Source organism: Pongo pygmaeus, chromosome 8, assembly GCF_028885625.2.
Source record: "Pongo pygmaeus isolate AG05252 chromosome 8, NHGRI_mPonPyg2-v2.0_pri, whole genome shotgun sequence".
Taxonomy (NCBI): domain Eukaryota; kingdom Metazoa; phylum Chordata; class Mammalia; order Primates; family Hominidae; genus Pongo; species Pongo pygmaeus.
The window spans coordinates 97700187-97714492 of record NC_072381.2 but is presented as its reverse complement, the minus strand read 5'-3'; the positions used below and the strand labels follow the sequence as shown (position 1 = coordinate 97714492).

Genomic DNA, 14306 nt, shown 5'->3' with positions numbered 1-14306 from the left:
AAAAAGAAAGAAAGAAAAGAAAAAAAGTTGTCTAGGTGGTTTACACCTTATACTTGTTTGAGTGAGAGTGGGAAAGATTATACCCCAGATCTTCACATTTCCTACTTTTTCTCATCATTCTGGGGTCTGCCTGAATGTCACTTCCTCAAAGAGGCCTTTCCTGACCACCTGTTCCTTCATATCACTTACTTGATTATTATCTGTTTTTCCCACACAGCTAGAAGGTAACCTCCATCAAGACAGAAACTTTTGTCTTTTTTGTCCACTGCTGTATCCCCAGCACCTTTATAATACCTGGTATCTGTAAGGCATTCAACAAATATTTGTCAAGTCATAAATGAGATGAGCAAATCACAGGTTTTGGAATCAGACAGTCCTGGGTTCAAATTACAACTCCACTCTTTTTGTCCAATTGTTGGCAAGTTACTCAACCTCTCTCTGCCACAGCTTCCTCATCTCTGGTAGGTGAGGAAATATCCATTACAGAGGGTGGTCATGATGACTAATGAAGGATCCATGTACAATGCCAGACACAGAGTAGACCCTCAAAATTGTTACTTTTCCATCCACCTCCTCTTTATTGAGATGATAGTTATGAGACTATATTAATATTATTCTTTCTTATCCAGGACATCTACTCCAACTAGAGGGAAATTTATCATGAAGTTAATGAAGTTTAAACTTCAGGGCTGCTCACTTGCACTGGCTCCAAACTGGGAGTTGTAGAGGGAAAGCCAGTTGTTGTTTGGAAGCATTTTTTTTTCTTTTTTTGAGACATAGAGTCTCATTTTGTTGCCCAGGCTGGAGTGCAGTGGCATGATCTTGGCTCACTGCAACCTCCGCCTCCCGGGTTCAAGTGATTCTCCTGCCTCAGCCTCCTCAGTAGCTGGAATTACAGGCGCATGCCACCACGCCTGGCTAATTTTTGTATTTTTAGTAGACACGGGGTTTCACCATTTTGGTCAGGCTGGTCTCGAACTCCTGATCTCGTGATCCGCCCGGCTTGGCCTCCCAAAGTGCTGGGATTACAGGCATGAGCCACCACGCCCGGCCATCTGGAAGCATTTTTATGTAAGCATTTCTAATAAATAGCCTAAAGAAATCTCAGGAAAAGAAAGGGTACTAATCTCCAAGTCTCGAGTATTTGTTGTGATGTATTTTCTCTCTATCGTAATCTTTTGATTGCTAGTTTTGTATTTATAATTTGTATTTCATGTCTCAAAGAGGTCCCCCAAATTGTATATGTTTCAAGCCCTCCAAGTCTGAATCTACCCTTGACCCAGCCCATTTATAGATTCCATTAATGGAGCATAAATGTATTCAGAAAGGCTGCATTAACACTCTCAGAGGAGCTGCTTCAAGGTGATTGACTACTCTGCATTGGGACTGGTAATTTAAAGGTTCTTAAAACCATGCACTTGCAAACACCACTACGAGGCTTGCCATATTTTTTACCTGTTTTCATCCAAAGGTTTGCCTTTAGGTGAAACTGCACTGTTAAAAAGATCGTGGGTACGTCTTCGATAAAGCATCAACTTGATTAAGGAACCCTCCTACTGAATTCCCATTTAAAGCAATACTTGGACTAAGGACACTTTTTGGCTGCAGTCTTGATGGTCTGCCAATCAGAAACCTAAAAGTACTTAAGCTGGGAAATCATCCCTAATCGCATTCTTCCTTAAAGACTCTCATAAGGTATTATGGAAAGTTAGATTCATAACAACCATTAGGTTGTTCGTGGGTGCAAAGCCCCATAAAGCCATTGGGGAGAAAACTCTTTGTTTAAAAAGTAGCGACTGAAGCCGACTGACAGTAGTATTCCTAGTACGGAGTACTAATAAGAGTAGTAGTTTCTACTCTGGATTTGAAGGCTTGTTTTGCTGTGCCGCCCGTCCCATCCGCACCTTCCTCTTAAGAGAGCTGCTAGCTTCTCCAAGGATGGAAACGTCCCCCTCGGTCCTGGCGTCTCTATCGCGGACCCCTGCGTCTGAATTTCCCCCACGCCGCACTCGAGCCTTGTCTCCAGCGCATCTGTGCCTTCGCGGTCCACGTCCCCACCGCGCTCTAGAGGGAGCCCGCGGGCCGCGCGCCCGCCGCGGATTCATTTTATGTGAGGCCGCCGCGAACACGAACCTTGTTCCAACACCTGCAGGGTCCGGCACGCTAGTTAGTGGGGGTGCCTCAGAAAACATAGTCCTGTGTGCCCTCACTGGATTCATCAGCGGCCCCTCGCCCCCTCACAGTCAGACACACGTCGCCACCCTCACAAGTGCGGCCGGTGGGACCTAGCTGGGGACCTCCCCGCCTGGGGAAAGTCTGGGTGCTGGCTCCTAAAGCGCCCCGGCCAGACCCCTGTCCCGCCAGTCCGCCTGGTCAGGCCTCGGCTGTCCGCGGTCTTCACAGTTCTCGCCCGCGTCCTCGCCCCATCCGGCTCCAGGCAAAACCCGGAGCGGCTACCTCTCCGCAGCTCCCGGGAGACCGCGCGGCGCTTCGGCTAGGGCATGCGCAGTGCGCAGGGCCGGCTCGAAGCGCAAGCAGGAAGCGTTTGCGGTGATCCCGACGACTGCGCTGGCTAATGCGGTACCGGCTAGCGTGGCTTCTGCACCCCGCGCTGCCCAGCACCTTCCGCTCAGTCCTCGGCGCCCGCCTGACGCCCCCGGAGCGCCTGTCTGGGTAAGCGGAATGGAGCGCCCGGGCCCTCGGGCCCCGTGGGTCACAGTGGTTTGGCGCTCGGGTTGCAAAGTGGTGATTCAGCACTTAAAGCCGCCACCGCTGCCCCTCACGCCGCCGGTCCCGCCGGCCTGGGGCCCGTACTGCCGCGCTGAGGCCACCCCAGGGCCCGGAAGAGCGGCTCGCCAGGCGGGAGCCAGAGGCCTGGTCCAGAGTCGGGGAGGTCCCTCGGGCTGGTGAGGGGCCGGGGCCGTTACCCGGGGCCACGGGGCGTGTGCCACTAGTGCGGGGGGCGCGGGGCCGGACAGAGTCATCTGGCCTCCACCCGGGAGCCGCGCCGCGTCACTCTCCCGGAGTCCGCCTGTGAGGGGGCCGGGAACCTGAGGCGGACTCGAGCCATGGGGTAAAGGAATCCGGCGACTTCGGGGGGACCGCTTCTCACCTTGCCCTCAGCCCTGCCCTTTCCTCCGGGCACTGAGTTTCCAGGACCGTGTGGAATGCCCGCGCTGGGAAAAAAGTTTGCCTGCCTCCCGCCTTAGTGAGAAGACGAGTGTGGGGTTTCCTATCGGGGGACATTTAGGAGCCGAAAGATACCTTGGGATCCTCTACAGCAGCTCCCTTGTTTTACGTCGGAGACAACCGGAGCTCCGAGAGATGGCTTGATTTCCCAGCAGTTGCCGAGATTGTGGCAAAACCAGGATTAGGACACAGGTTTTTTGCCATCCGGTGGCGTGCCCTCTCCACTGCACCGTTGATCTGCGTACGCTAGGCATTTTCAGGCTTGAAGTGAACGCTGAATACTTTTTACTACGAATGGAAGAGGATAGGCAGTATTATCTTGCCCTCCCTAGAAACATTATTTGAACTCCTCCTGGTTTTAATCAGTAATAGCCAGCACCTACTAAGTGCAGGGCACTGTGCTGGACCCTCTATGTAAAGTATGTGTCTGCCTTCCAAGGAACTTTGACTTGATTGGAGCGGATTGGGATGCCACGGGAATTGAGATAGCTAAAAGGGTGTGTTGATGAGGGTCAGAAGATGGGTAGTATGGGTAGTGTGTGGGGGCAGAGATAGAAAAGTGGGGGATAGGCTGGCTTTGGAAGGAATGGCAGAAAGGTTGGAGTGAGGGCTGGCGTGGGCGTAATCCAGCCTAGATAGGCGGGCAGTTTGTGTTGGGGGAACAGTGAGCCGATTAGTCTGGTTGATGCTTTATAGAATTTCCCTGGGAGAATTAGAAGGACACAAGTCCTGTATTATAACAGTAGGGTAATGCTGGCCTGGGTCTTGAATTTTAGTTGGGATTTTCCCAATGCGTAGTAGGTAGGGAGCCATTAAGTTTTTGAGCTGGAAAGTTATCTGATGGAACTAGGGATTTAGGAAAGTAGTTTGGTGGCTGTGTGCAGGATGTCAGGAAGTGGAGAGAGTCCTGAGGCAGAGAAACCTGTTGGGACTTAGTCTTTACTGCCTGTATTAGGATGGTAGCAGTGGGGCACTAAGATAAGCTAATACAAATGAAGACTCTATGAAACTTGTTCTCCTCTGTTTTCCACTACATCACAAAATCTCCTACAATGTGCAAGAGACCCCTGAGCTTAGAGAATCAGGTGGTAAGCACAGGCAGGATGCCTCCTCTTGTCCTCTTTTGGGTCAGTCCGCTTTTGTTCTAAATTCATTACTGATAGGCTAGGCTTAGCTATCTCCATACTGTCTCCAGCATATAGCATTTGTGATTTTTAAAGAAAGCACCAATTTTAAGTCTTATATAACTAAGTGGTTTGTATGTTCTAGTTAAAATTACATTTTCTCTGTAGTTATTAAGTCCAGTCGACCATCCAGAGTTTTAAGATATATTTTTCTCAAAGATGGAAATTTGAGAGATTCAAAGCATAATGAATGAGATGAGCCAGCTAGAAAGCTCTACCCTAAAATGAGTGAGTGAGGCTTTTGAGGAAAATACAGGTCCAACCAAAGGGATTAGGGCATAGTTTTAGGAAGGAAAGCACTAACATCTGAAGCTACCACATATTCACATCTTAAGGAATGCAATCAGCCCTACTGTACATAGTCAGAAGACTGTCTTAACAGATATAGCCACACAGCTATTTGCTGGAAGAGCTGAGATTTAACCCATGTCTTTCTGGCATCGGAGCCTGAGCTCTTCCTAACTGTTATGTATTTGCAAACACAAGTACTGCCTCTGCTGGTATTTTGGCATTCGTTTTCTGGTCTAACCTCTTGAGACAGAGATGGTCTTAAAGCATTTATGTAAGATCAGTCCATTTACAGAGTAACCTCCTTGTTCTGTGTTCAGCCATATTTTATAACTTGGGACTGTGTGGAATTATCTGAACTATTGGGGCACCTGGAGATAATAGCCCATTCCCTGGCAACAACTTGAGCCACCTGGGCATCAGTCATCTCACTTTGCAGGCAGCCCTACTTTGCATTTCCCTGTTCCAAAGGCTTAGGAAACAGTGGTATGTCAGTTGGGACTATCAACATTCAAGCTTTTAAACTTTTAATCAGAAAAATGCCTTTTAATAGTGTAAAAGGACAGGGTACCCCTGAAGTTTCTTTAACCTAATCCACACATTCTGCCTGTCTTGAAAGTTAGGGTTGAGGCCAGGTGGGGTGGCTCACGCCTGTAATCCCAACACTTTGAGAGGGCGAGGTGGGTGGATCACTTGAGGTCAGGAGTTCAAGACCAGCCTGGGCAACATGGTGAAACCCCATCTCTACTAAAAATACAAAAAAATTAGCCGGGTGTGGTGGTGGGCGCTTGTAATCCCAGCTACTCATGAGGCTGAGGCAGGAGAATCGCTTGAACCCAGGAGGCGGAGGTGCAGTGAGCTGAGATCGTGCCACTGCACTCCAGCCTGGGTGACTGAGCGAGACTCTGCCTTAAAAAAAAAGGAGTTGGGGTGGGGACAGTCTCCCCAGGGTAGGGGAGAAAAAGTTCAGTATGTTTTCTTTTTTTTAAAGTTCAAGACAGGGTTTCACTCTGTCGCCCAGGCTGGAGTGCAGTGGTGTGATCTCAGCTCACTGCAGCCTTCATCTCTTGGGTTCAAGTGATCCTCCCACCTCAGCCTCCTGAGTAGCTGGGACTGCAGACTCACACCACCACCCCACAACTAATTTTTGTATTTTTGGTAGAGATGGGGTTTCGCCATGTTGCCCAGGGTGGTCTCAAACTCCTGGGCTGAAGCAATCCCCCTGCCTCCCAAAGTGCTGGCGTTACAGGCATGAGCCACTGTGCCAGGCCCAGTATATGTTTCGTAAACACTGGTTTCCTTTCTGTTTTTCTGTTGGTATTTTATATCTCCTAAACATGTAGCCAGAGGATCAGGCTACCTTTTAGCCAGGATGACAAGGCTAGAGCACTTTCCTTCCACAGGGGTAGATCCTGTGTAGCTATGTTAGGTTCTGGAACCTTCTCAGTTGGCTTGTCTTCAGTCTGTTCTCACTGTTCTGTTAGTTTAGACATTATTTGAATGTCTACTCTGTAGTGATCACACACTGTGTCCAGTACTGTGTAAATGCAAAGATAGCCATAAATCTTGTCCTCAAGGAGCTTTCAGTAATAAACAGTAAACTGCTTTACGTCTGACCTTTTACTGGACACCTCCACTTTTATGTTTTGTTGTTTCTTTCAATTAATTTTGAAAAACAACTTAGTATTTTTTTATCACCATACTGATTACTTTTTTAAAAAGTGGGACTCACAAAATTATTTTATTCTTCTCAAAGAACTGTTTAGTTTCTTTTTGCCTATTAAACGTATAACTTTTTTTTTTTTTTTGAGACTGGGTCTCGTTCTGTCACACAGGCTGGAGAGTGACACGATCTTGGCTCACTGCAACTTCCAACTCCCGGGTTCAAGTGATCCTCCTGCCTCAGCCTCCAGAGTAGCTGGGATTACAGGTGTGTGCCACCACACACAACTAATTTTTGTATTTTTAGTAGAGATGGGATTTCACCATGATGGCCAGGCTGGTCTCGAACTCCTGACCTCAGGTGATCCGCCAACCTCGGCCTTCCAAAGTGCTGGATTACAGGCGTGAGCCACTGCGCTCGGAATAACTTTTTAAAGTAGGACTCACAATCTGCTTTCTGAAGGGAAGGCATCACACTCTGCCTGACACATAGTAGGTACTCAGTACACATTTACTGCATAACTTGATTAATGGTCGTTTTTCAAAACTATTTTTTTCTGTAGAGTCCTTAGTTTTGCTATGTTGTTATCATTTTTTCAGTTTAGCTTGAAAATGAGAGTTTTCAGTTTAGCTTGAAGATGAGAGTTTTCAGTTTAGCTTGAAAATCTTTGAATCTTTTTCCCTCACTGCCTATTCCCAAGACCCAGTCCTCCTGAGTCTTTCATCCTAAAGACGCCTAAAGTTTCTTGGAATGATCTTGACCCTCATCACCATCCTACTTCAGGCCATGATCATCTTCAGTAACATCTTACATCAGTGAGATTATCTCACCTGAACAGGTTTTAGAACTGACTTTTCCAGCCTTCTGTCTCCCTACTAGTTGATTCTTATCATCACGTCAGATTAAAAAACCACTTTTCCCAAGCTGTTGTCTCGCCTAAATATCACCAGTGGCTCTGCGCTATTTCAAGATCAAGTTCAAACTTCTTGACCCAGCATGTAAGCATTCTGTTGGCTGGCCTTAGCCCAACTTTTCAGCCTAACTCTTCTCCAGTCAGACTTACCAATTTGCTGTCTCCTTTTACATGACCTATTCATTCCCAATTCCGAGATGCCCTTTCTGTCTTTTCTTTATATGACTAAATCCTTTATTCTTTTTAGGCCTTGTTATACAGGTCACACAATTACTCTTCCTTTTTCTCAACTTAATAATTTTTAAAAACATTGTGAAACATCTATTTGATGTTTATATATTGCCTCTTATTTTTTTACTCTCTTATTTGATATTGTACATGCCAGAGTATATAGGACAAAGAAGAAAAACAAAACGAACACCTGTGTACCATCTATTTTAGGAAACAAACATTTCCAGCAACTTTGAAGCTGTCTGTGCTCACCTGCCCAATTATAACTCTATTCCTCCCCTGTAAAGGTATTATTAGTATTATTATTATTATTTTTTTTTTTTTTGAGAAAGAGTCTGGCCTTGTTGCCCAGGCTGGAGTACAGTGGCGCAATCTCGGCTCACTGCAACCTCCGCCTCCCAGCTTCAAGCGATTCTCCTGCCTCAGCCTCCCAAGTAGCTGGGACTACAGGTGTGTGCCACCATGCCTGGCTAATTTTTGTATTTTTAGTAGACATGGGGTTTCACCATGTTGCCCAGGCTGGTCTTAAACCCCTGACCTCAGGTGATCCACCCACCTCAGCCTCCCAAAGTGCTGGGATTACAGGCGTGGGCCACCGTGCCCGGCTGTATTATCCTATATTTGGATAACAATTTCCTTAGCTTTCTTTATAGCTTTATCACATTTGAATACTTCTTAAGCAGTATATTGTTTAGTTTTATTGTTTTAGTTTTATAGCTTTTGACCTTTATTACAAACTTTTCTGAGTTACTTTTTTTCATTTAACATTCACTTAACATCATTCATAAAGATGTATGAGTTCACTGCTGAATGGCAGTCATGCAAATATGCCCTGGTATCATATTGATCATTGCAAAAATTCTGTAAGGTAGGCCTAATCTATATTCTGACAACTCCCAAATGTATTTCTCCAGCCAGAACCTCTCCCTCAAATTTCAGTTTTAAGTAATAAACTTCCTACTCAACAATATGAGTCACACTGGTCTCCTTGCTTGACTTGCTCTTACCTCAGATCATTTGCATTGTTTTCCCTCTGCTGAGAACACCCTGCTACTAGTAAGAATGGGGAGAGCTTTGCAGAGAACATAGGATTTGAACAAGAGTCTTTGAAGGAAGTATTGACTTTGGATGAACAAAGAAGGTAAATTGAGAAAATATTTTATTTTTTGGAGACAGGATCTCACTCTGTCACCCAGGCTGGAGTGCAGTGGCACGATCAAAACTCACTGCAGCCTTGAACTCCTGGGCTCAAGTGATCCTCTCACCTCAGCCTCCTGAGTAGCTAGGACTACAGACTTGTGCCACCATGCCTGGCTAATTTTTTAAATTTTTGTAGAGGCAAGATCTTGCTATGTTGTCCATACTGATCTCTAACTCCTGGCTTCAAGCAATCTTCCTGCCTCTGGCTCCCAAAGTGCTGTGATTACAGGCATAAGCCACCACAACCAGAAGAGAAAATATTTTAGATAGAAGGAATGGTATTAGCAAAGGTTCAGAAGTAGGGAAATTCACAATATCAGCAAAGGAAAGTGAAATTTTGTCTTATTGGATATAGAGAACCTCAGATACTTTTTGAGCAATAGAGTGACATATGAAAGCTGTATTTTTGGCTAATTAATCTGGCTGTTTTTTGTAAGCACAGTTTGAAACGCAGGCAGAGACTGGTGAGGGATAAAGAAGGTAGTACAAATGACAAGGAAAGAAGAGTGTCTGCAGAAGACATGTGCAAGAAGGATTCAGCAGGGTTTAGTTATTGATTGGATGTAGGGACGATGGGAGAGTCAGAGAAGCCTGAGGTCTTGAGCCTGAGTGACTGAGTCTAGAATAGGAGGGGCCACCAGCGTAGGGAAAACTCTTGTCAGGGAGACCCAGCTCTGGGAAGAAGTTCAGCTAGGTGAGATGTTTGTCCTGCCTGGCAGGTGGCAGGTTTTCCAAAGGCATACCAAAAGAACAGGTTGGTTGGGTACAGCAGTGGGCACAGTCTTGTAGGCACTTTTGGGCTGGCTGTTACCCTCAGGTCCCGTAGGGTAGTGGACAGGACTGAGCAGTCCTTAAATACCCAAGGGAATGAAATCTAGTTTGTAGATTGGTAGCTCAGGGAGTAGTTCAATTAGAAGATCAGAACCATATTGATGAATACTGACCTACTACTGGGGTTTCTTATTTGTTTTGTTTAAGGATAGGAAATGGATCCAGAGCCTAGAACAAGTCTGACCTGTGCTGGGGTCTAAGTGGATTCAGCTGTAACGCTCTTGCTGCTGCTGATAATGTTAACCATAAAAGATGTAGTAGCTAATATTTATTGAATGCCTATTGTATGTTATGCTTTTTTGGGTGGGGGGTAGTCATCCCCTCAAGCATTTATTCTTTGTTACAAACAATCCAATTAAACTCTTTTAGTTATTTTGAAATGTGCAATTAAATTATTATTGATTATAGTCACCCTGTTGTGCTATCAAATACTAGGTCTTTTTTTTTTTCTTTGGTACCCATTAACCATCCCCACCTGCCCTCAACCACCCACTACCCTTCCCAGCCTCTGGTAACCATCCTTCTACTCTCTATCTCCATGAGTTCAATTGTTTTGATTTTTAGATCCCACAAATAAGTAAGAACATGTGATGTCTGTCTTTCTGTGCCTGGCTTATTTCACTTATCATCATAACCCCCAGTTTATGCATTTTATTAGGAGCTTTGCCTGTGTTTGTGTGTGTGTGTGTGTGTGTGTGTGTGTGTGTATGTGTGAGAGAGAGAGAGAGACAGAGTCTGACCCTGTCACCCCTAGGTGGAGTGCAGTGGCGTGATCAGGGCTCACTGCAGCCTTGACCTCTCTGGGCTCAGGTGATTCTCCCGCCATCTGAGTACTCCCATTTCCCGGGTAGCTGGGGCTAGTAACTGGAACTTGGCACATACCACCATACCTGGCTAATTTTTTGGAGATTTTTTTTTTTTTTAGAGACAGGGTTTCGTCATGTTGCCCAGACTGGTCTTAAACTCCTCGGTTCAAGCAGTCCGCCTACCTTGGCCTCCCAAAGTACTGGGATTATAGGCGTGAACCACTGCACCTGGCTACATATGTTGTCTTGTTTAATGGCCACGGTAATTATGTGGGAGAGTGGTGGTGGTAGTCTTTTTTTTTTTTTTCTTTCAGATAAGGATATTGAAGCTCAAAGAGGTTAACTTGCTCAAGGATACACAGCTAGTAAGTGGCTTAGCGAGATATGAATTCAACTGGGCTCACTCAAGAACCTCAGGGGTTGGCCATTATATTCTTCCTAGAGGTAGCACAATATCTTTAGTAGAGATGGGAACGTTAAAACAGGGAGTTTTTTTTAGAAAAAATATACATGGTAGTTGATGATATTGAGTCTGAAGTGATTACTGGATAGCCAAGGGGAGATCTGCAGGAAGCATTTGAAATATGACTGGAACTTGGTAAGAAGGCCTGAGCTGATTTCCTAAATCTGAGCATAGAGTTGAAGACACAGACACGGATGGATATAGGAAAAATAATCCATGTTTAGATGTGGTGGGGGAGGGGGCAGCCTTGACAATGCTCACATTTAGGTGTAAGAAGGAAACATAGTTGGAGGGGTTGGGAGTTAGAGAGGTGGAAGATGATATCGGAAGTGAAATAGCCTGAAGTTCTAGCCAAAGAGATTTTGGGGAGAATAGGGTCTTGAGAAAAGAACAAATACCATTTCTTTCTTTCTTTTCTTTTTCTTTTTTTTTTTTTTTTTTGAGATGGAGTCTCGCTTTGTTTCCCAGGCTGGAGTGCAGTGGTACTCACTGCAACCTCTGCCTCCTGAGTTCAAGCAATTCTCATTCCTTAGCCTCCTGAGTAGCTGCAAGTACAGGTGCCTGCCACCATGCCCAGCTAATTTTTCTTTTTTCTTTTTTTTTCTGAGACAGAGTCTTGCTCTGTCACCCAGGCTGGAGTGCAGTGGCGAGATCTTGACCCACTGCAACCTCTGCCTCCCAGGTTCAAGCAATTCTGCCTCATCCTCCTGAGTAGCTGGAATTACAGGTGCCCGCCACCACGCCGGCTAATTTTTTTGTATTTTTAGTAGAGATGGGGTTTCACCATGTTGGCCAGGCTGGTCTCAAACTCCTGACCTCAGGTGATCCACCCACCTCGGCCTCCCAAAGTGCTGGGATTACAGGCATGAGCCAGCACACCCAGCTACTGTTATTTCTTGATCTCTTAATTTTAGAAATCTTCTGTTGCTATGTTATGCCCAGCTATTTTATTTTTTTAGAGGTGGGGTCTTACTATGTTGCAGAGTTTGGTCTTGAACTCCTGGCCTCAAGTGATCGTTCTGCTCAGCCTCCCAAGTAGCAAGGATTACAGGTATGAGCCATCACACCCAACTATTTACATATTTCTGATTCTTCCTACTTGATCCTGTGGTACTATGGACATTTAGTACAGTTTCAGTGTTTTTTTTTGTTTTTTGTTTTTTGTTTTTTGTTTTTGAGACAGTCTTGCTTTATTGCCCAGGCTGGAATGCAGTGGCACAGTCTCGGCTTACTGCAATCCCTGTCTCCCGTGTTCAAGCATTCTCTTGCCTCAGCCTCCTGAGTAGCTGGGACTACAGGCATGTGCCACCATGCCCACTAATTTTTGTATTTTTTTAATAGAGAGACGGGGTTTCGTCATGTTGGCCAGGCTGGTCTCCAACTCCTGACCTCAAGAGATCTGCCTGCCTCTGACTCCTAAAGTGCTGGGATTACAGGTGTAAGTTACCTTGCCCGGCCTAGTACAATTTCTTATATGATCAAATCTATTAGATGGTCTGTTGGTTCCATATTTTCTCCTTGGAGACTATCCTTCAGGACACTTTTTCCTTCTTGCTGTAGTTTGAACTAGTTTTCTCCAGGCTTGCTACAGAATGGTTGCCTGGAATTTCCCTTTGCTTCTCTCCTTTAATGGATCTGTTTCCTGGTTCTCAAATTTTTTTCTTTCTTGGCTTGCTCCTTCATTCAAGAGTAGTTGTATGTTGGAACAAGCTTTCATGTAAAGACTACATGGGAGATAACTTTTTGTAGCTCTTCTGATTTCCAAACAGAAAAGTATAGATCTGGGTTCTAGTGTGAATCTACACCTTTGTAGAATAAGACTACAAAAGTGAGAGAGATGACCTGAATGGCTTCCACTCCCTCCATCCAGCTCTAGAATTCTAGTATTGTAAGTACTTGGGAATTAAGTTATTTTACAGATTATCTAGCATATGGTTAAAGCAGCAAGCTTTCAAGGATATCCTTTGCGAGACTTTGACAAAAAAGACATATGGCTTCTTTTTTCCCCCTCCCTTTAAAATTGAACTTTAAGTTTTTTTAATTGAACTTAAAGATTTTCTTTTCTTTTCTTTTTTTCTTTCTTTTTTTTTTTGAGACGGAGTCTTGCTCAGGTGCCCAGCTAGAGTGCAGTGGCGTGATCCCGGCTCACTGCAACCTCTGCCCCAGGTTGAAGCGATTCTCCTGCCTCAGCCTCCCACGTAGTTGGGACTACAGGCACGTGCCATCACACCCAGCTAATTTTTGTATTTTTAGTAGAGATGGGGTTTCACCATGTTGGCCAGGATGGTCTCAATCTCTTGACCTTGTTATCTGCCTGCCTCAGCCTCCCAAAGTGCTGGAATTACAGGTGTGAGCCACCATGGTCTTTTTTTTTTTTCTTTTTGAGACAGAATCTCACTCTGTAGCCCAGGCTGGAGTGCAATGGTGCAATCTCGGCTCACCACAACCTCCGCATCCCAGATTCAAGTGATTCTGCTTCAGCCTCCTAAGTAGCTGGAACTACAGGCATGCACCACCACACCCAGCTAATTTTTGTATTTTTAATAGAGATGGGGGTTTCATCATGTTGTTTTTTTTTTCCCCCCCGAGGTGGAGTTTTGCTCTTGTTGCCCAGGCTGGAGTGCAATGGTGTGGTCTTGGCTCACTGCAGCCTCTGCCTCCCGGGTTCAAGCAATTCTCCTGTCTCAGCCTCCCAAGTAGCTGGGATTACAGGCGCCTGCCACCACGCCTGGCTAATTTTTGTACTTTTAGTAGAGACGTGGTTTCACCATGTTGGCCAGGCTGGTCTCGAACTCCTGACCTCAGTTGATCTGTCCACCTCGGCCTCCCAAAGTGCTGGGATTACGGGCGTGAGCCACTGTGCCCAGCCAGGGTTTCACCATGTTGACCAGGCTGGTCTTGAACTCCTGACTTCAGATGATCCACCTGCCTTGGCCTCCCAAAGTGCTGGGATTACAGACGTGAGCCACCACGCCCAGCCTACTTTTCTTTTTATGGAGGAAGTACATTTGAAATTTTGCTTTTAAAACAAGAAATAATGAAAACAAACATTAGTCACCTGATTTTCCTTCTTTTTTTTTCTTTCTTGAGTTGGTGAAAGTTTCTCCCTTCCCATTGTTGGGCTACTCTGTGGTTTCTGTATGCTCTGCTGAAGGCCAATATAGGCTGGGAGTGTTGGATAGCATTTGGTCCAGGGTAAAATATTCTTGAATTCAGCTTCTGTTCCAGGAAGATATCAGTAAGATTGACACCTGTTCTAAGTTTGTACTCCAAACTACTTTAAACTGCCATCCAGTTGAAAAAATGCCTTATTCTCTCTATAGTCTATCCCCTTGGGAGCCAGTGTGATGTAGTGGAAAAGTTACTCTGACTTGGCACTTGGTTATTCTTTTTATCTTGAATTGGTTAGTTTGCATGAGTCTTTTTCCTAGCCACTAGACTAAGTAGCTTCAAATATCTTTATTAATCCTACCAAGTTTTGGTTTCTGAACATTGGCTTCTACAGGTGCATAGTTCTTTTTCCTTTCTTGTGCTTACA

General features: G+C 45.4%; 1 protein-coding gene across 2 annotated transcripts in view; it reads left to right on the top strand.

Moving 5' to 3' along the window:
• Positions 1-928: 928 nt before the first annotated feature.
• Positions 929-14306, top strand: part of IDE (insulin degrading enzyme) — a 132321-nt gene continuing 118943 nt past the window's right edge. For both annotated transcript variants that reach the window (XM_054436217.2, XM_054436216.2), the window contains exon 1: positions 929-2673. In XM_054436217.2, the coding sequence (XP_054292192.1) occupies positions 2576-2673 (98 nt within the window). In that variant the 5' untranslated portion in view covers positions 929-2575. The remainder of the gene's footprint in view (positions 2674-14306) is intronic.